The sequence below is a fragment of the Apus apus genome, chromosome 10 (assembly GCF_020740795.1).
Source record: "Apus apus isolate bApuApu2 chromosome 10, bApuApu2.pri.cur, whole genome shotgun sequence".
NCBI lineage: Eukaryota > Metazoa > Chordata > Aves > Apodiformes > Apodidae > Apus > Apus apus.
Genome location: NC_067291.1, coordinates 2279215 through 2299468, shown reverse-complemented (window position 1 = coordinate 2299468; position 20254 = coordinate 2279215). Strand labels below are relative to the sequence as shown.

At 50.5% G+C, this 20254-nt stretch overlaps 1 protein-coding gene across 1 annotated transcript in view; it reads left to right on the top strand.

Annotated features, from left to right (window-relative positions):
• The window catches only part of EDC3 (enhancer of mRNA decapping 3), a 30147-nt gene extending 10015 nt beyond the window's left edge, over window positions 1–20132 (top strand). The window contains exons 4-7 of the mRNA XM_051628394.1: window positions 3314–3649; window positions 14389–14542; window positions 15573–15790; window positions 16830–20132. Of these exons, the coding sequence (XP_051484354.1) occupies window positions 3314–3649; window positions 14389–14542; window positions 15573–15790; window positions 16830–17164 (1043 nt within the window). The 3' untranslated portion in view covers window positions 17165–20132. The remainder of the gene's footprint in view (window positions 1–3313; window positions 3650–14388; window positions 14543–15572; window positions 15791–16829) is intronic.
• Window positions 20133–20254: the final 122 nt, after the last annotated feature.

The window sequence follows — 20254 nt, the reverse complement described above, 5'->3', positions numbered from 1 at the left end:
TTTAAAAGTCTTTTCCAACCTAAGTGTTTCTATGATAGCAGCAGCCTTGGATGCACTTCCCATGTTGGTGGTGGCAGTTGCTGGCTCCATGCTCAACTCTGGAGTGAGTTGTGTGCCAGCTTTGGTTTGGGAACACTTTACCTGGGGCAGAGAGTGAAAGCTGGGCAGTGGTTAAAAGCTTTACCTTTCCCTCAAAACTGTGAATGACTAGTCACAGCTTGTGTTCTGGGGTTCTCCTCACCCTCTCTCCCCAGTTGTGTTTTGTCACCAGCAGTTCATAGAATGATGGAATGCTTTGGTTGGAAAGAACCTTGGAAGTCATCTAGATCCAACCCCCTACCAGCCCAGGTTGCTCCAAGCCCCATGTGGTCTGCCCTTGAACACTTCCAAGGATGAGACAGCCACAGCTTCCCTGGGCAACCTGGGCCAGGGTCTGGAAAGCTGGGAAAAATGTATTCTTCTAGTCCCTTCAGCACTTGCTAGGGATGCTTGAGCCAAACTCCTTTGAAACTGGTGTAAGTTGAGCACTCAAAACTGCTGCCATACTTAAGCAGAACAACAAACTGCTCACACCTGGAAAATAATCATGGGGGGGGGTGTTTCTGGTTTGGATATTTTTTATAGGGGATGATGACACTGCAGTTCTTGAAGGTCTGGGGTGTTACCTCCTCCTTTTCAGGGTGTGAAGTACTGGACTGTGACATCTTGTGTGCTTTGTTGCTGTAACTGGACTGTGGCCTAACTGGAGACTGAAGCTGCTGCAGCTTTTTGAGAGGGATCATTTCAGGGTGCTCAGGTCTGTTTTGTTAAGCTGAAGTGAGAGAGGAAGGAGCTGCTGGGCCTTTCACAGAGCTCCCTTGCTGTGGGGAAAGCTCTCAGGTTAGTCACTAAAGCAGTTCTCTAGAAAATCCAAGTCACATGCTGTAAAAATATGGGGAAGAATATATGAGGGCAAGTCCTTACTGAGAGCACATTCCTGATGGAGAATAAAAATTAGACATGGTGTTAAGTGGACTCACACCACAGGGTAAGATTAATTGATTTGCCAGAGTTTACCAAGCCCTTGATAAGCTGTTGAGAGCTCCAGGCAAGGCTGCCTTTATCTTCCAGTGTGCTCTGCTCCAGCCTGTGTTCCTAGTGTTTTCTGTGAAGGCTTCAGTTAATCCTGAGGGTGTTGTGGAGATAAGGGCAGCAATTCAAGTTGTGTAACTGAGCTACTGCCTGACTTTGGTGTAGAGAAGTGAGTTCTGTTGGTGAACTTATAATCATGGAATTGTTTAGGTTGGAAAAGACCTTGAAGATCATCAAGTCCAACCAAACTGACACATTGGTCTTAAGGGTGGCAAGTTCCTGTTGTGATTCTGACATGAACCAGTGCTCCTGTAGAGGCAGCTGAGAGGAGGAAGGCCCTTTGCTTCCTAGGCAAGTGTTTCTGGCAGTGGAGTGGAGGATTTCAGGCTTTGGAAATGTGGGAAGTTTGAGCCCAGGTTTGTTGGAGGATTTCAGACTTTGGAAATGTGGGAAGTTAGAGCCCAGGTTTGTTGGGCAGCTAGTGGCTGCACCATCAGTCTGACCTGAGGTTACAAACAAGCCTGTCCAGGCAGGGAGAAGGAGGGATTTGTCTGGACCAAGCTAGACTTGTCTGCACTTACAAAGCTGACAAGTACCTTTGTGGCCTTGAGGGTTGTACCTATTGCAGATCTTCTGGGGGTGTTTTCTAAGCAGATGGCTTGAAATTCTCCTCTCTCCACGAGTTGCAATCGTGTCTGAAGACAAAAAAATGCTGCTTTTTCATGGATGAGGCAGTTATCTAAAGAGTGCACATCATCGTGGTGACTTGGTGGCAATTTCTGTGTTACCAAATGGATTCTGTCCATAAACTCACCTGTATAAATTACTTGCTGAGGTGCTTATCTTGAACTATGAGAAATATTTGAGCAGAGCAAGCAGTTTTGGCATGGTAACTCTTACTCCATCTGTTGGATGCTGTAGGTGATACCTGTAATTACTGGAATTGGCCTGAAGTATTTTCTAGGGATTGCAAATGAAGCAGTGGGTGGAACAAAGAGGTTAATATTGTCTGAGTTTGTACAGATGACCTGAATAACAGTCTCAGAAACAAGAGATATGAAGGGTGCAACCTGGTGGTTGCATATGGTTTTAGATCAGTCTTAGATCTCCAGCCATAAGCTGGAGAACCAGAATTCCAGAGAAATCCATGATTACTTATGAATGGAAAGAAGTGGACTTAGACATACAGGGTGATGATTAAGTAGAACAATGAAATAGGAATAAGGGAGTGGACTTCATATCTGTACAGAAATGTGTGCCTATTTAATAGCAAGTGTGAGGAAAAAGCAGGGCTTTATATTCAGGGGGTTAAGTTCTCACTTTGAGATTGTTAATAAGCCAGATAAGAAAGAAAACTGAAATTTAGGGAAGTTCCAAAGAAGGTCTTGGGCCACATGCCTACACAAACATGAGCTCATTGTAGGAGGAAAACTGTACCAGATCATGGCTGGCTTATTATCACTAATGTGATGCTATCTGAAATGGGATAAAATGTGGATAAGTGCTTGTTTTGCTACTGCAGTCAAGCTTGTTTTTCTAACCCTGCTGGAGGAAAGTCCCTGAAAGCCTCTCTCCTGATGCTCCTGTTCCATTTTCTGTTAGATTATCTTAGCATGAGTAATGTCTCAGAGGAGTTCTGCAGCTTCCTTGGGAAGTGAGTGTCCCTGAGTATCATAGAATCATGGAATGGTTTGGGTTGGAAGGGACCTTCAAGATCATCTAGATCCAACCCCCCTGCATGGGCAGGGACACCTCCCAGCAGCCCAGGTTGCTCCAAGCTCCATCCAACCTGCCCTTCAACACTGCCAGGGATGGGGCAGCCACAGCTTCCCTGGGCAACCTGGGCCAGGCTCTCACCACCCTCACACTCCAGAATTTCCTCCTCATGTCTCACCTCAATCTCCCCTCTTCCAGTTTTCATCCCTTCCCCCTTGTCCTCTCCCTCCCTGCCCTTGTCCCAAATCCCTCCCCAGCTTTCCTGGAGCCCCTTCAGGCACTGGAAGGTGCTCTAAGGTCTCCCTGGAGCCTTCTCTTCTCCAGGCTGAACACCCCAACTCTCCCAGCCTGTCTCCAGAGCAGAGCTGCTCCAGCCCGAGGATCATCTTCCTATCTGTTGAGTCAGTGGACTGCAGACCTGAGCTCCCACCTCCTACAAAATTTGCTGAGAAAGTCCATGAAGAAATGTGGCTTTTTTCCCCCCCATTTATGACACGTTTTCAGCTTGCTGTTGTTTTTCATTCAGGGTCATCCAGCAGCCGTCATCCCAACCAGGTCACCCCGAAGAAGAGCGGCCTGAAGAACGGGCAGATGAAGAGCAAAGACGACGAGTGCTTCGGGGATGACATCGATGAAATCCCAGACACAGATTTTGACTTCGAAGGGAACCTGGCTCTGTTTGACAAAGCAGCTGTGTTTGAGGAGATTGAAACTTATGAGAGGAAGAGTGGCACCCGTTCCCGGGGAACCCCAAACGAGAAGCCAGCCCGATACCGGCACGACGAGAACATCCTGGAGTCGGAGCCCATCGTCTACAGAAGGATTGTTGTGCCCCAGAATCCTAACAAAGAATTCTGCACGGGTATGCCACCTCCCTCACTGATAAGGGTGCAAACTCTGCTCTTCTGGGGCACTTGTGGTGGATTGTTTCTCTCGGGGGTGTCTTGTCAGCTTCCCGTGGTAGAAGGAAGGGCATTCCTTTGCCTAACTTTGGATCCATGTCTTGTATCTACCTACAGCTTTTATATCCAGTATTTCCAAGGTAAAAAGATACTGAGCTAGGGCAAGAAGGTAAGTGTTTTTTGCAGTTGGGACCATGCTGTTAGTTGGAGAACACGAATGGAAATTGAATAGGAGCTGGTTGAATCCTTGCTTTGATTTCAGTAGCATGGCAAACCTGTGTGGACTTGATTGCTGGGGAGGGATGGTCTCAGGATTCCAGGATGTGGTAGTATGGAATGATTTGTGCTTCTTGGGGAAAGGCAGGAGATTTCCTGTGCTTCTGGTGCTTCTTGGGTGGTAGTTACATATTTCTGCATGGTTTTGTGGAACTTTAAATGTTGGTGTAAAAGGGAGCAGTTCTGGTTCTTTCCACCTGTAATTCATAGAATCGCAGACTGGTTTGGGTTGGATGGGACCTTCAAGATCATCCAGATCCAACCCCCTGCATGGGCAGGGACACCTCCCACCAGCCCAGGTTGCTCCAAACCCCATCCAACCTGCCCTTCAACACTGCCAGGGATGGGGCAGCCACAGCTTCCCTGGGCAACCTGGGCCAGGCTCTCACCACCCTCACACTCCAGAATTCCCTCCTCATGTCTCACCTCAATCTCCCCTCTTCCAGTTTTCATCCCTTCCCTCTTGTTCCCCAGCTTTCCTCTGATTCCAAACATGGACTAGGTGTCATCTAGGGCCTTTATGCTACACTTGGGTGCAAATCCCCTGTAGCTTCAGCCTAGCTGTGGTTTAGTTTGCATGCTTTCTTGCAAAATGTAGGAACCGAAGCGTTCCAGAAGCATTTATTTTCCACATCAGGATCCAATCAAACTTCAGCTCTTTTTGTAGAGAGACACTAAGCAGGTGGTCTGGCCACTGAGCAGAAGTGGGATCAGGTCCTTGATCTGTCATTCTTTCTCTGCCCAGGAACTCCATCTAGGGTGTCAAACATTTCACAGGAGGAAGCTGATTTGTTTACAATGATTTGCTGCTTCTCAGTTTTAAAAGTCACTTTTTTTTTTTTGTGGTTCTGCTAGACAGCAATAGAATAATTGTCCATTTGTGTCATCCATCCCTGACTTGCTCTGGTCTTGAAGGAGATAAAAACATCCCAGGTCACATCAGGGCTTGTCCAGCTCAGTAATGTATTTCCAAGAATACTTCAGGAAAAGTAAAGAACAGAGTAAACATGCAGTGAGACTTTCCCCTGTGTGCTTTGTGTTTCACAATTTGAAGAGTTACAGAAGTGATAGTTCAGCATTAATAGCTTTTGATGAGGCTTCTTTTTTTTTCTTTCCTACTTTATTTGACCTATCACTTTTTAAATCTGTGCAAGCTTTCAGTGTCTCTACAGTGTGGCAAGAAGCTCCACTGCCTGCCTGTGTGCTGTCTGAATAAGCATTTCTTCATTTTGTTCTGTGATTTATTGTTTGTTTTGCTTTCAATTTGCTGCTTGTCAGTTCATCTTCCAGCTGACTTGCTGAGGAGGAGACAGAACCTCATGTCTGTCTAGTCTGAAACAAAAGCCAACCTCTTGGTAGCTGCCAGTTGGAGAAGTCAGGCTAACAGAGAATCCCAGCAGTGTGGCTCCTGGGAGGAAAACTGGGAGGCAGTTGGTTGAGGGGATGAAAATGAAATGATGTGTTGCTTGACTCCATGGTCCTTGACTCTGGAGACCCTGGGGCTGGAGGGAGCAGCCCAGTGCCTTGGTGTGTTCCTGGCCAGCCTGGGAGGGTGGTAAGGTGATCCCTCTCTGGAGCTGCAGGGGCTCACTAGCCTCATTAGCTACTGTTGGGTGATTAGGGTATGGAATTCTGGATTTGTTTGGAAGATAAAGCTGTTGTGTCACACAACAGGCAGGGGAGTGACAGCTCCAGCTCCCTGTGCTGAGCAGGGCACGTTCACCATCCTGGGAATGATAGAAGAGTCCCACTGCTGCTATCCAGCTCTTTTTTTCCCCACAGAGTGTGGGAGTGCCTTTGTGTCCAGTGAGGAAGTTTACTTTTGCTTAGGAAATGCTAATGACTGTTGAGCAAAAGCTCTTGTAAACAGTTGTGACTTGCCTGCTGTTCCTGGCAGTCAGTCCAGGGCTTTTTGTAGCCAGTCAGCCTGCTGAGGGACAGGGAGAGAGGCAGTGGGACTGGAGTAATGATGGACTGTCACTTGGAAAAATATCCTGATTGCTTTGTTTAGCCACTGGAAGGAGGGTGCTGGGCTGGAGGCAGCCTGGCTCAAAGAGCAGCAGCTGCTGAACCTAAATGAGAGTGCCACTTAGCCCCAAAACCTTGATTTATTGATATATCCATGGCAGGATTTCTCTTTCTGCTTCTCAGTTTTCCCTCCAGAGTTTTCTCTGTACCCTGAATCAGAGAATCATTTTGGTTGGAAAACAACTTTAAGATCATGAAGTCCAACCATTAACCCAACAGGTCAACCACTAAATCATGTCCCCAAAAATGAAATTGTGCCATAAGCTGCAGGTGGGACAGGGGCAGCTGCAGGTGGGACAGTGACAATTAAAGGTACAAGGTGAGAAGCACAGCACCAAAACTTAAACACTTGATTTGTGTTCACCCCAACTAAAATCATGGCATATTTTCTTTCCCTCCAAAAGTTCACCACGTTCAATGTGACAATTATTTTAACCTAAAATCCTCTAAAAACTGAAGGGCATAAATGTTTCAAAGAACTGAACATCACAAACGAGTGAGTGAAATTGAACCTTTTCAGGGAATTTTGAAGTAAGAAATCCAACTATAATAAAAGAAATTGAGTTGATTAAATTAGTGGAGAAGTATGGTTTTGTTTATAACTCCCACACCAAATCTCTTCATATTTGGTGCCTTGTTTTCCATAAATCACAGAGGATCCATTTAGGACAACAGACTCAGGCCAACAAACCCACTTTGCTTCTGTTGATGATCTCCAGACAAAACGAATAATGTGTTAAAATATGAATGATGAAATAGTTAAAATACTACTCTAAAAAAATATAAACCCAAACAAACCATGCAGCCATCAGATGTCAAAAGCTGACACACAGAGTTGCCCAGCAAACTGCAGGCAATGTTTTAATAGAAAAGGACATGAAGCAGAACAGCAATGAAGGGGGAGCTCTGCTTGCAGAAAGCACTTCCTAGCTAGAGGAGAAGTAGGTACTTCATGATTCTTTTACCCTGGGTCAATCTTGAAGGTGATTCTTCTGCAGAAGACTCATCTGCAGGGCTTCCAGTCTGGGCTTTTCTTACTGACTGACAGAAGTTGATCTGGGTAGGATGTTAAGCAAAGCTTGAGAAACGTTTCAGTCCACCAGGATGGTTTTCTGAGAGGTAACTGTGTAGCCAGGCTGCCAGGTAGGTATCCTAGCATGTGTTTTAGGAGTAAGCAGGGAACAAAGATGGGATTGTTCCCAACAAAAAGAAGCTGAAGCTAATAGAGCTCAGCAGGTCTTTGATTGTGACTGAGCTGAGTCCATCCCTGGGGCTCCACAGATGAATCCCTCCCAAATATGTAATTAATCTTTACTCTTTTGGGCTGGCTGCTATTGATCTGTCTCTTTATTTAGCTTGACATGAAAGGGGAAAGTGCTTGAAAGGGGAAGTGCAACTGTTGAACAGAAATCTGCCTCCCTGGCAGGGCTGATCCTTGGCTGAGGTGTGAGCTGCCTTTCTCCACTTCCAGAGCTAGACAACTGAAGTGTGTGTTGGTGTGGCTCTGTCTCTGGTCCTTCTGTTGGCTTTCAGCCTGTGTTTTGGGATCAGGTCTCCCAGCAGTAGCTACAAAGCCAATGTTCTGCAGGTCTGTGGGAGCTCAGAGGAGGCTGCAGTAGGGTGGAGCATCTCAGTTCATCCTTGGTGCCTCCATGTAGTATCATCTCCAGGCTGTCCAAAGGGTTCCCTTTTTCCTCTCTCCTTTGTTTAATCCCTGTTAGCACATACCACATGCATGCCATGAGTTTCAAGTCCATGGTGATTACCCTGGATTAAAGTCTCCCTTGCCTGGACTGTGGGCATCAAATGGAGCTGGAATTCTCTTAAACACCTCAGCCTTCCCTTTTCCCACGTGGTGCAGGTGCCTGCAGTGGGCCCAGACCCATCAGTCAGGAGGAGAGCTGTATTCCCATAGAGAAAAGGTCTGTATTTCTTTCCCTGATGGACTAGTCTTTGTCTAAAGCAGCTTCCCTTCTAATTAATGCTGTTCATGTAGAAAATGTGCTGTTTGTTTCTTCTGGAAAATGAGTGGGATTTTTCAAACTCTGTCACTGTAGAAATTGTCAAGTGAAAGCAGGACTGTGGTCAACAAACCAGATTAAGTCTCCATGTTTTTCTCTGCTCCCCCTAGCCAGACTTTAAGCCTGTCCTTCAAGAAACCTTTTTCTTCCCCTCACAGTAAAGAGATAGTGAAAGAAAATGCACCCTGAGAAGTAAATCAATGCAGCAGGCAGGGCTGATGTGTTAGGCTCAGGCTACAAAACTGAGGCTGAGGCTGCTCTGTGAGGATGGTGGCTTTTTTTTTGCTGTGTGTGCCATGACCTTGACTGACTTTTTCTACTCTCTGTAGGTTTTAGCTCTTCAGTCTGTGGCTGGCTGCCTTACAGCATTTGTGTACGTTGAATGTGTGAAGTGTTTCAGGGATCTTGGAGTACAGTGCAAATTAAGATCACTTTGGCCAAGTGCAAGAGAAAAACAAAGTGGTCCTGGGGCAAAGTCTCTTTGTCCCTCAGATGGTTTTTATTGCTCAGCCAGAGGGAATTGTGCACTAATGCTGAGAGAGGCTGACATGGGAACGTCAGCCAGAACTCCCACAGCATTTGTCTTAATTAAAAATAATGACTAAAAAAACCCCAAAGCATCTAGCCCTTAAGGTTGTGGGGAAAATCATACACGTTGGTGGGGCAAGTAGCTGTGTTTTGCTGAGTCTGCAGGCAGGTGGCTCCAGTTTTACAGCCAGCAAATGGCAGCAAGTGATACCCCATCTGCCTGAAGGGGGCAAGAGTTGGGCCCTTCCACCTGCCTGCAGCTGAGACCATGAGCCCTGTGGGTCTGGAACCTGGAGTTGCCTGGGGCTGTTCAGCCTGGAGAAGAGAAGGCTCCAGGGAGACCTTAGAGCACCTTCCAGTGCCTGAAGGGGCTCCAGGAAAGCTGGGGAGGGGCTTGGGACAAGGGCAGGGAGGTAAAGGACGAGGGGAAATGGATGAAAACTGGAAGAGGGGAGATACAGGTGAGACATGAGGATGAAGTTCTTCACCCTGAGGATAGTAAAGTGCTAGAATAGTTGCCCAGGGAAGCTGTGGAGGCCCCATCCCTGGAGGTGTTCAAGACCAGGTTGGATGAGGCTTGTGCAGCTTGTTCTAGTGAGAGGTGTCCCTGCTCACATCAGGGAGGTTGGAGTCTGATGATCTTAAAGGTCCCTTCCAACCTTCACGATTCTGTGATTCTGATTTATTGCTAAAGCAAAGTGCTCCTGGTGTTACTTCCAGCTCTCACGAGGCCCAAAGTCTGGTTCCAGCCCCTCCATTCCTGCAGCTTGCCTGTAGTTATTTTAGCTGTTGAAATAGTGAAGAGAAAAGCTTAGCACTGAGCCATTCCAGCAGCAACCTTCTCCTCCACCTGCAGGCCCTGGATTTCAGATGGCAGAGCTGCTCTGGGCTTGTTTTAGCTCAGTTCTTCTGCTGGCACAGGGTGTTTGAATCCAAGCAGTACGTCTGTAACCTTGCACAGTGCAGCTCAAGGAGGGAACTTGTTCACAGTTGTGGTGCCCAGGACAGAGTGTGCCTCCCAAACTGAGAATCCTTCATCCTTAATCATCCTTCAGCCCTACCCTGCGTGTCACCAAACTGTTTAGTCTCTCTCTGCCCCTTGCTTGCTTTTTTTTTTTTTTCTTCCAGGCAGCTGTAAAATACATTTATTTAATATTAAAAGGCCTGAGCTAATTTCTTTTATTACCTTCATTACCGAACAATAAAGAAGCACTGTCCAACCCAAACATAATTAAAGTTGGCAGGAGTTCAGTTCTGTTGCAGCAGTGTTATTGTTTGTGGGTTTACACATCACCTCCTTGATTGCTCCCTGCCAGAGTTTATTTAACTCCCTCGGCCTGGTTTTGATAAGCCAGTCTGACTGGTTGGACCTTGCGTGAGTGAGAAGAAGGGAAGTTCACTTGGCATTTAAGCCTGCTCCTGAAAGGGAGCAATTAGGACAAAGTGTAGCACTGGCATGCTAGCTGCAAGTTCATCTCCTGCCTCCCAGTAACCCCATTTGCATTAACCCACTGGGCACTGAGTTGTGTCTAGCTGGTGGTAAATGTGGGTTTCTTGATGCTCGTGATCCAGGGGAAGATGTAAATGGTGACAGAGAAGTTGTTCAGTCACACTGAATGATTTTGAGGAGAGGCAGAGCACGGGTTGGCTCTTCCACCCTTCCAGTCTGAGGAGCTGGTGCAAAGTTTAAGCTGGGAATTTGTGGCCCTGCAGTTCAGTCCCAAACCTACAGTTTGGGAGCCCCTCTTGTTTCAGGTTGGCAGAAGGTGCGTCCCATCCAACTGTTTGGAGAGGTCCTGACCTCTGGTCACTCTTCAGGCTCTATAGAGAGACCTGGATAGATTGGATCCTTGGGCTTATGTTCATGGTCTGAGCTTCAACAAGGCCAAGTGCTGGGCCCTGCACTTGGGCCACAACAGCTCCAGGCTTGGGGAAGTGTGGCTGGAAAGTGTCTGGCAGAAAAGGACCTGGGGGTTCTAATGGACCAGAACATGAGCCAGCAGTGTGCCCAGGTGGCCAAGAAGGCCACTTGCATCCTGGCTTGGATTAGAAATAGTGTGACCAGCAGCAGCAGAGAGGTGATTGTCCCCCTGTGCTCAGCACTGGTGAGGCCACACCTGGAGTGTTGTGTCCAGTTTTGGGCACCTCATTTCAAGAGAGATCTCGAGGTGCTGGAGCAAGGACAGAGGAGGGCAACGAAGCTGGTGAAGGGTCTAGAGAATCAATCTGATGAAGAAGGCTTGAAGGAGCTGGGAATGTTTAGTCTGAGGAAGAAGAGGCTGAGGGGAGACCTCATCAGTCTCTACAACTACCTGAAAGATCATTGGATAGAGGTTGGTGCTGGTCTCTTCTCACAGGTGGTTAGTGACAGAACAAGAGGGAATGGCTTCAAGCTGCACCAGGGGAGATTCAGACTGGGCATTAGGAACAATTTTTTCCCAGCAAGAGTGGTCAGACACTGGAACAGGCTGCCCAGGGAGGTGGTGGAGTCACCATCCCTGGAGGCGTCAAAGGGTGGTTTGGATGTGGTGTTGGTGGCGATAGTTTAGGGGAGAACTTTGTAGAGTAGGGATGATGGTTGGACGCTGGGATCCCGAGGGGTTTTCCAACCTGAAAAGTTCTGTGGTTCTGTGATTCCAAGTCTTTCCTCAAGCTTGAAAAAGCAAGACCTGATGAGGTAGCAAAACCAGGAGGGGGCAAGAGCGGCCGGCGCCGGGCCTTGCGTGCCTCTGGAGGCTCAGGGGGTGTGAACACAGGGCAGGTGCGTGACTGGGGTGACTGGTGTAGGATTATTAGTGCCTCATGACTCCCAAATGTTCCGTGGCTGCTATCAGGAGTCTGAAATGACTTTGATAGTGGCCGTGCTCACGTGTGTGCTGCCTGGCATGACAATTAGCTGAGGTAGCTTAATCAGCGCTTAGCGTGCGAGGGCTGGAGCACGTTTGGGCCCCTCTGTACTGCAAGAGCACTGGCTGGTGGGTTCAGGGGTGCAGGCCAGAAGGATTCAGCAGGATCTGCTCCTCAACAGTTTGCTGTTGCCTTGCAGGAGCACCCCTGATTTGAATCTGAGAACCTCAGTGTGTCCAAAAACCTGCCGTTTCCACCAGAGCCTGACTTGGTGCTTGTGACGGGGGTGCCCTGGGGGAAATCTAGCCGTGCAAATGACTCCTTTGCTCATTTGAATATGGCCCTTGCTTGTTACGACTGGTTCTTGGGGTTTTTGAATGTCTGCACGAAAGCCCCAGCCCCGCGAGGAGCTGTCAGGTTTCCTCCCCGGGCGGATGTGTGTGCTGTGGTTGTTCCCTGGCGGCTCCCAGCGTTTGCACTGGGCCGTGTCACGTTCCCACGCCTCTTTCCCATTAACGCCGGAGGTCCCAGCCCTGCTGGGCTGTTGGAGCACCCGGCTGGGCTCAGCACGGCCAGCTGGTGGCTGCTGCCACCCCCCGGGGCAGAGGTGGAGCTGCTGGTGGGAGCCTGAGGGTGAGGCTGGGCTGCTGGCCCTGGAGCACCGCAGCTGCAGGGCGGGCTGGTGGAAGGACCCGGGTCACGCTTTGGCCTGAGGTTTGGTGCGGTGGCTGAGCCTTGGCAGGTGTCAGTCTTGAGTCCTGCACCTTTCTGACTTGCTGTGTCTGGGTCCCGTGCACCTCGACTTGAATCCTGGGGTCAGTTTTGGGCCCCTCACAACAAGAAGGGCATGGAGGGGCTGGAGTGCATCCAGGGAAGGGCCATGGAGCTGGGGAAGGGGCTGGAGCAGAAGGAGAAGGGTCTGGAGAACTTGTGAGGAGCAGCTGGGGGAGCTGGGGGTGTCCAGCCTGGACACCAGGAGGTGAGGAGAGACCTGCTGGCTCTGCAGCTGCCTGAGAGGAGGTTGGAGCCAGGGGGGTCGGGCTCTGCTCCCCAGGAACAAGGGATGGGACAAGAGGAACCGGCCTCAAGTTGTGCCAGAGGTTGAGATTGGATATGAAAAGAAACTTCTTCACTGAAAGGGTAATTAAACACTAGCCCAGGATGCCCAAGAAGGTGGTTGAATCCCCATCCCTGGCTGTGTTTAAAAGCTGTGTGGATGTGGTGCTGAGGGACGTGCTTTAGCCTTGGACTTGGAAGAGCTGGGTTAGTGGTTGGACTCAATGATCTGAAAGGTCTTTTCCAACCAGATCAATTCCGTGGTTCCTCTGCCTGTGCCAGAGTAGGAGCTAAGAGTACATTCCCAGAGCTCAGCAGACAACTGAGAGCAGTGCCTATGAATTATGTCAACAGAAGGAGCCTTCCTTGCTGGCAGCTGTGTTCCAGCTGTGTGGCCATCCCATATGGGCAGGGAATTAAGCTGTGCTGCTCCTTTGCTGGGAGAGAGGTAGGGATATTCAGGCCAGTTTTAAGCAAGGAATAGTGTGTTTTTCTGATTCCACACAGGTGCACATCATCGAGCACAGAGCAAAGGGGCATGGGTCTCAGAATGATGTTGATGAAGTTAGAATAAAGAGGCTGGTTCCTGGGGCTGAAGACATCCAGGGATCTCTGGCTGGCTGCTGCAGCAGTGTCCTGTCACATTTTGCACTTCTCTCTCCATGGACCATAAGGGAGGTTTTTCAGTTTCCTTGTCCTCCACTAGTCAACCCACCACACACACAAATTGCTGTGGCTCCCCTCAGAGCTGCTGTTTGGTGACAAGGTGTTTGGTGGCATTTGTTTCCAGGAGAGCTGACAGATGTGACTGCAGGGCTTATTTCTGTGAATTCAGTGCCAGCTTGGAGAAGGAAGGTATAAAGAATCAGCCAGAACAGTTCCTCAGGTTTGTGTTTTTCTTACCTGCTGGTTCCAGGTCAGCTTGCTGGAGGAGTGAGCAGGAGGATTCTGTTCTCAGTGCTAAACAAAACCTTTCTTGTTTGTTTTCCCTGGATCCACATGCTGGAGCATTTCCTGGCTCACAGACCAGGCTTGACAAAAATGACTGAGAAGTATTTTCCTACAGCCTTTATGTTCTTTCAGCTGCATTGATCCCCTGCTGCTTCTGTGTCTCAGGATTCAGCTTCTGTGGCTGAAACCAGCCCTTCTGGGGACACCTGCCACATAAATGGGGAACCTCTTGTTTTTCTGTCCTGTGTGGGTCAGGGGCTGGAAGTTTGGGTGTCAGGAAGCATAAATGCATCCGAGATTTTCCTGGTGGGAAATCTGGTTCACAGCTTCTCAGACTTTGACAGTGATGAGGAACACTTTGGGCACTGGTGGGAGATAAAAGCAGTGGTGGCCTGGAGACTGAGAAATGTGTGAGTCAAAGAGGCCTGCTCAGGTCTCTTGTTGCTAAAATCATCATAGAATCATGGAATGGTTTGGGTTGGAAGGGACCTTCAAGATCATCCAGATCCAACTCCCCTGCATGGGCAGGGACACCTCCCACCAGCCCAGGTTGCTCCAAGCCCCATCCAACCTGCCCTTCAACACTGCCAGGGATGGGGCAGCCACAGCTTCCCTGGGCAACCTGGGCCAGGCTCTCCCCACAGGAGAGAATTTCCTCCTCGTGTCCAACCTCAGTCTCCTCTCTCGTCCTAAGATAGCCAGCTGCTGCTGGATTTGGTGGAAACCTGCTCTTTCAAGGCCAGCAGTTGAGCTGTCTCTGCTGCACTCCAGCAGAGCAAGCAAACTCTGATGCACCAGTTTGGATTCATGTGATGATCTCGGCAGGAACCTGCGTTACCGGGTTACCCAGACCCTTGGTAACAGCCACTAAGCCCTTTTCCTGTCGTCCTGTTGAAGTGCTGTCTTAGAAAACCTCACCAGTCTGCAGCCTTTTGGAAGTCTCTGATTTCACCTCTTTGTGTCTTCCTCCCTCCCCTCTCTTTGGACCTCAGACTCGGGGCTGGTCGTTCCCTGCGTGTCCTACGAGCTGCACAAGAAGCTGCTCTCAGTGGCGGAGAAGCACGGGCTGACTCTGGAGAGGAGGCTGGAGATGACAGGAGTGTGTGCTAGCCAGATGGCCCTCAGCCTCCTGGGGGGGCCCAACAGGTAAAGCTGCTTCCTTGCCCCTTCTGAGCTTGGCTGGTTTAGTTTCTTTTGCAGTTGATGAGGCTTAAGGAGGAGAAGTTCTTTTTCTTTTTAGCTGGGGCTCTGCTGTCAAGGTAACACCCCGTGGCTTCAAGGTTGTATCAAATCCCAGACTAGTTTGGGTTGGAAGGGACCTTCAAGATCATCTAGATCCAACCCCCTGCATGGGCAGGGACACCTCCCACCAGCCCAGGTTGCTCCAAGCCCCATCCAACCTGCCCTTCAACACTGCCAGGGATGGGGCAGCCACAGCTTCCCTGGGCAACCTGGGCCAGGCTCTCACCACCCTCACACTCCAGAATTCCCTCCTCATGTCTCACCTCAATCTCCCTCTTCCAGTTTTCATCCCTTCCCCCTTGTCCTTTCCCTCCCTGCCCTTGTCCCAAGCCCCTCCCCAGCTTTCCTGGAGCCCCTTCAGGCACTGGAAGGTGCTCTAAGGTCTCCCTGGAGCCTCCTCTTCTCCAGGCTGAACACCCCAACTCTCCCAGCCTGGCTCCAGAGCAGAGCTGCTCCAGCCCTCCCATCATCTCTGTGGCCTCCTCTGGGCTCTGTCCAGGAGCTCCATGTCCTTCCTGTGTTGGGGGCTCCAAGACTGAAAACTGCAGACTGTATAATAAGCTTCCTTCTAAAATCAGAGGGGCAGAGAAAAGCCTCCTAAAAGCAAAATCCCATCAGCCTCAGGCTTGCTAGGTGAGCAGTACAAATGCCCCCTGCATTGTTTGCATGAGTTGGCTCCATGATAAACCAGGACAGACCTTGTGCTTTTTGCTGTGGGTGCAAGGAAGTCTTGGAGGACCCTGCAAGCAGAGCAGCTCTCTGGTGTCAGCACTACAAAAGGATGTGGGTTCCTTCTTCTGAGGCAACGGAAGGTTTGCAAAACACCTGGTGATTTGCATTTTACTGATGATTTTTTTTTTTGGTTTTAACTCTTGCAGGAAGATGGTGAGAGTGGCTTGGGTTTATTGACAGCCCCTTTTTGTCTGTGTTTTAGGCTGAACCCCAAGAATGTGCACCAGAGGCCCACGGTGGCCCTGCTGTGTGGCCCCCACGTGAAGGGGGCCCAGGGGATCAGCTGTGGGCGCCACCTCTCCAACCATGATGTCCATGTCATCCTTTTCCTACCCAACTTTGTCAAGATGCTGGAATCCATCACCAACGAGCTGAACCTTTTCAGCAAGACGCAAGGCCAGCAGGTTTCCAGCGTCAAAGGTGAGGGAGGGAGGAAAGGAGGGGAGGAAGCAAAGGAGGGAGGAAGGAGCGGATCTGCCCTTGCAGCTCCCCAGCGCCTGCCTGGTGTGGTGGCACCATCTAGTGGCACGGCCAGAGGCAGATGTTGGAGGGACAGCAGCCACCCAGAGGTTGAACAGTGGAGCAGTTGTGCTGGAACAGAGGTTTCCTGTAGGAGCACGTAGGGAAGAGCTGCCCGTATGGATGGGAGTCAGAGCAGCTGCTCCTAGGAGAAGGGTTTTCCTTGTTCAGAGTGTGAAATCTGGGAGTGGATGAGCAACCAGCTGCTGCTCCACACCAAGCAGATGGCTTGGCTGAGCTGGCCCTGTGCAGATCTCTGCTGCTCCATCCTCTGTGAGAGAGCTGGCTGCTCTGTGTTATTTCCCCAGCCTTATTTTCCAACCTGCTTGCTTTAAACTCCTTGGGAGAAACGACCCTGGGAATTAGGGAACAGCAGGAGGTTTTGTGTTGTGGTAGGATGGGGGTTGCCTGGGCTGGCTGAGCCACCTGTTGGGACAGGAGTCCTTGCTCTGAGGACCTTGTGGTCTGTGAGGTGGGTGTGGTACAGAGGAGGTGAGTGCAGGGAGACTGGTGGAGCTCAGTGGGGCAGGCAGCACAGGAGCTGGCCTTTCCATAGCAGAGGTGATCAGCGTGTTCCAGAAAAACAGGCCCTTTTTTTTTTCCAGCTGGTGGAATATAAAGCAGTCCTTTTATAACCAAGAGAGTGCACCACACCTTCCCCGGGTGGGGGAGCCAGCTCAGCAGAGGCCTCTAGGGCTGCTCAAGTGCTGACCACTTGATGAGATGTTGTACCTGAGGGTCTGTGAAGGTTCTAAAGAGCTTTAAAATATCCGTGGCAGCATCTAACGTGGTAGGACAGCACCAAGAGCAGGTAAGGTCAGACTTGTCTGCAGCAAGATTGTGGGTGCTGGAGTCTTCAGCTGAACCATCTGCTGGTAGCACCAGTTGGGGAAGGCTCTGGTGTCAATCTGGTCCTCAGCAGCCTTTGTGTTTCTTTCAGATCTCCCAGATACCCCCGTTGACCTGGTGATCAACTGCCTGGATTGTCATGAAAATGCCTTTTTGAGGGATCAGCCTTGGTACAAAGCAGTTGTGGACTGGGCCAACCAGAACAGGGCACCTGTCCTCAGCATCGACCCTCCCATCAGTGAGCTGGAACAGGGCATTGATGCCAAGTGGTCCCTGGCCCTGGGTCTGCCCCTGCCCCTGGGAGAGAGGGCAGGACGTGTGTACCTCTGTGACATTGGCATTCCCCAGAAGGTCTTTCAGGAAGTGGGAATAAACTACCACTCACCCTTTGGCTGCAAATTTGTCATTCCCCTGCATTCCACTTAGAGCCAGTCCAGCCACAAGGCTCTGTAGGGTGAGAAGAGGAGGAGGAGGAAGAGGAGGAGGAGGAAGAAGAGGAGGAAGAAGAGGAGGAGGAGAAGGTCTGTCAAATAAGCTGTCCAGTGGATCTTGACTTAGTAAACTCGCCTTAAGGATGTGAAGTTCTGAAGAGTTTTCCTTCCAGAAGAATCATTTGTGTATTTCAAAAGCAAAAAAAGAAGAAAAAAAAGAAAAAAAGAAGAGGAAATGAAAAAAAAAAAAAAGGAAAAAAATAAAAGACTCGTAAAATGGAACAGGAAAAAAAAAAAAAAAAAAGAAGGAAGCAAATGTTCCTGCAAAGCTGTGTCCATTCTCCTGGGTCATGGTAGGAAGGAACATGCAGGAAGGTGGTGTCTGGCCCCTGGTGGAGGCAGCTGCTGCTGCCCTGGCCTTGCCAGGAGGCTGTTTGCTGAGGGACGTGGAGGTGGTACAAGAGGTTGGAGATCTTGAGTTGTGTGTCTTGGTCCTTCTGGGAGGATAGACCCAGCAAGGGTGCCCTGGTGGGAACAGCACCCCTTGGTTGTGTAGAGATACCTTCTGTTGCAGTTGGGAGGGAGGATTTGGTTTGGTTCTGTTGTTCTTTTTTACCCCCCCCCTCCTCTGTTTTCTGTTCCTGAAGGCAGCTGTAGCTTGCTCTGCCTCCTGGACCTGCAGCTCCTCGAGGAGAGCATTCCCTCCATGGAAAGCTCGTGTCAAGAGCCAGAAGTTCTTGGGTCACACATGTTCTGGGAACACCTGTGTCCTCAGCTAGGCCTTACTTGCTTTGTATACTCTGTTGGCTTGTTGTTTGTTTGCTTAGTGGGTGAAGCCCAGGTCTACAGGAGACCAGGGGTGTTTTGGGACAACCTCTCCAGGATTGTTGTTTGGGGTTGTTCTCCCTTCTTCTTTCTGGCCCAGTGAGAGGCTGAATCAGGGAGAGCACAGTGAAGCAGGACAGAGGCACGGTGTGTGGTGCAGGTGGTGGTTGGGTGAGTTCCCCCAGTGCTTTCCAGTATCCCCCCCTGCACTCACTGGGCTTTGGGAAGTGGGTCATGGATCTGTACCTTCCCTTTGGGCTCGAAGCCTGTGGATAGGCTGGGCATGCCTGTGTGCACCCATGTGCTGGGAACCACCTTGAGGAAGGACTTCCTCAGTCCTGTTTGGCTGCAGGAGGTGGAGCTGCTGCCCTCCTGGATGGGCACAGCACCAGGTTCTGGACTGAATCACCCCAGAGGGGCTGCCCCGGGTTGCTGTGCAGGAGGATCTGCCCCAGGTTGCTCTGCTCCCTGCTCTTGGGCATTTCCTGTGCACTGCCAGGATGGTACCTATTCCTACATTCATCTTCTTGTCCTGGTGGAGCCTTGGAGTGGTGCCTAGAGCAGGAACAAGCTAAGGATCCATCTGTGTGTGCTCTCTGAAGGCTTCTTGAGCTGCCCCAGGGAAGCACGAGGTACTGGGCTCCATGCTAGCTCCCCATGCCATGGGCACAGCAGTACCTGGCCTGTCCCCAGAGCTGCTGCAGGTACCTGAACCCTGCACAGACCCTGTTCTGGCAGAACCTGAGGGCTTCAAACAGTGCTTTTTCCCTAGGGGAGGTGCATCCCTTCTGAGGCTGGAGTGCAGGTGTGGGTGGAAATGGTCACCTGCAGCTGTCCCTGTGCTCTGCTGAGAGCCCCACGTAGCAAAACCCCTGGGTGCTGCAGTGGTGGGGGTGCCCAGAGCAGGCACTTCTCTTTGCTTTTTTGTCTTCTTGGGTCAAGAGCCACGTGTATCTACCTCAGCAGGACCGAGGGCTCTGCCCCTCTGGGGGTCTGGACCACTGGCTCCCCTGAGCTGGGCTGGAGGACCCCACTGTGCCAGCTGGCCTGGAGCTCTGGCATGGAGAGGCTGGTGATCATCAGGGCTGCCCTTCCTGCCCCCTTGGAAGGGCAAAGCAGCTCCTCCTCAGGTGAAGCACCTTTCAGCTGGAGCTGGAGTGGCACTGAGGGTGCTGTGGTTTGTCTCAGACACCCCGGGAAGGGCTGGCAGGCAGGTTAGTTAGTTAAACACGAGGCTTCTCTCTGCCTTTCTTGTTCCTCCTGCTGTTGCAGCTTCTCCTAACCCTCAGCCAGGCCAGAGGGGGCAGTGGCTGGCTTCCAGAGGTGGGGCTTGCTGTAGTCCAGTGGTAGCTTTAGCCACTTCGTCTCTACTTTGCCTTGCTCCAGAGAAGAGAACCTGCCCTTTCCATGTCTGTTTCCCCAGGCTGGGTTTGTTTGGCTGTTGAGCTGTAGGTTGCACCTGTGTAGGCATCTTCATGGCTTTAGGGACCTTTCCTGCCCCCACACTGCTGTGGCCCTGGCTGAAGTGCCATGCCCAGAAGGGCACTGACCCAGGTAGATGTTTGTGCAGGGCTGGCAGCTGGGATCAGGGCTCCATTGCCAGCCCTGCAGCAACAGGGTTTCCCCACCTGGCAGCAGAAAACAAGTATCAAGTGACCAGTGTTGGAGGCTACAAACTATCATGGACTCCCACTCCTCCCTGCATGGGGCATTTAGGGCAGCTTTGGGCTGTGTTGGGCACAGTTCAACTTTGTGTCTGATTTCTGGAGCTGAGCTGTGGGGATGTGGCCTCAGAAACAAAGGCTCACCTGAGGGAGTGGTGACCTCACCTCTGCTTCTCTGCAGGTTTGAGCTCTGCTGGAACACACTGAGCCCCAGAAAGGGGCCTGGGGCCCTTCTTCTCCCCCTTACCAGAGTTAATTCCAAGACTGGACCACTTCTTTTAAGCTGTGTTTGATTTTCTAACCCCCCCAGCTTTCACCACCACAGGGACTGCCCAGGGGTGCTGCTCTGGTCACTGACATGTGAAGGTCACTGCTCTGTCACTGCTTGGTTGTTCCATTTGTGACCTCCTGTTTGTAACGACTCCTTCCTGCCACTGCTGGGGGATGCCCTGAAATAAAGTGCAACTATTCATGTGTGCTGTTCATGTGCAGCTATTTATTTGTCTGCTGGCAGCTTTCCTGTTGCTCCGGGGCAGAAACCAGAAGAGTCCATCCCCTCACCCTCACTTTTTTAGGCCTCCAATGAAGCAAAAATT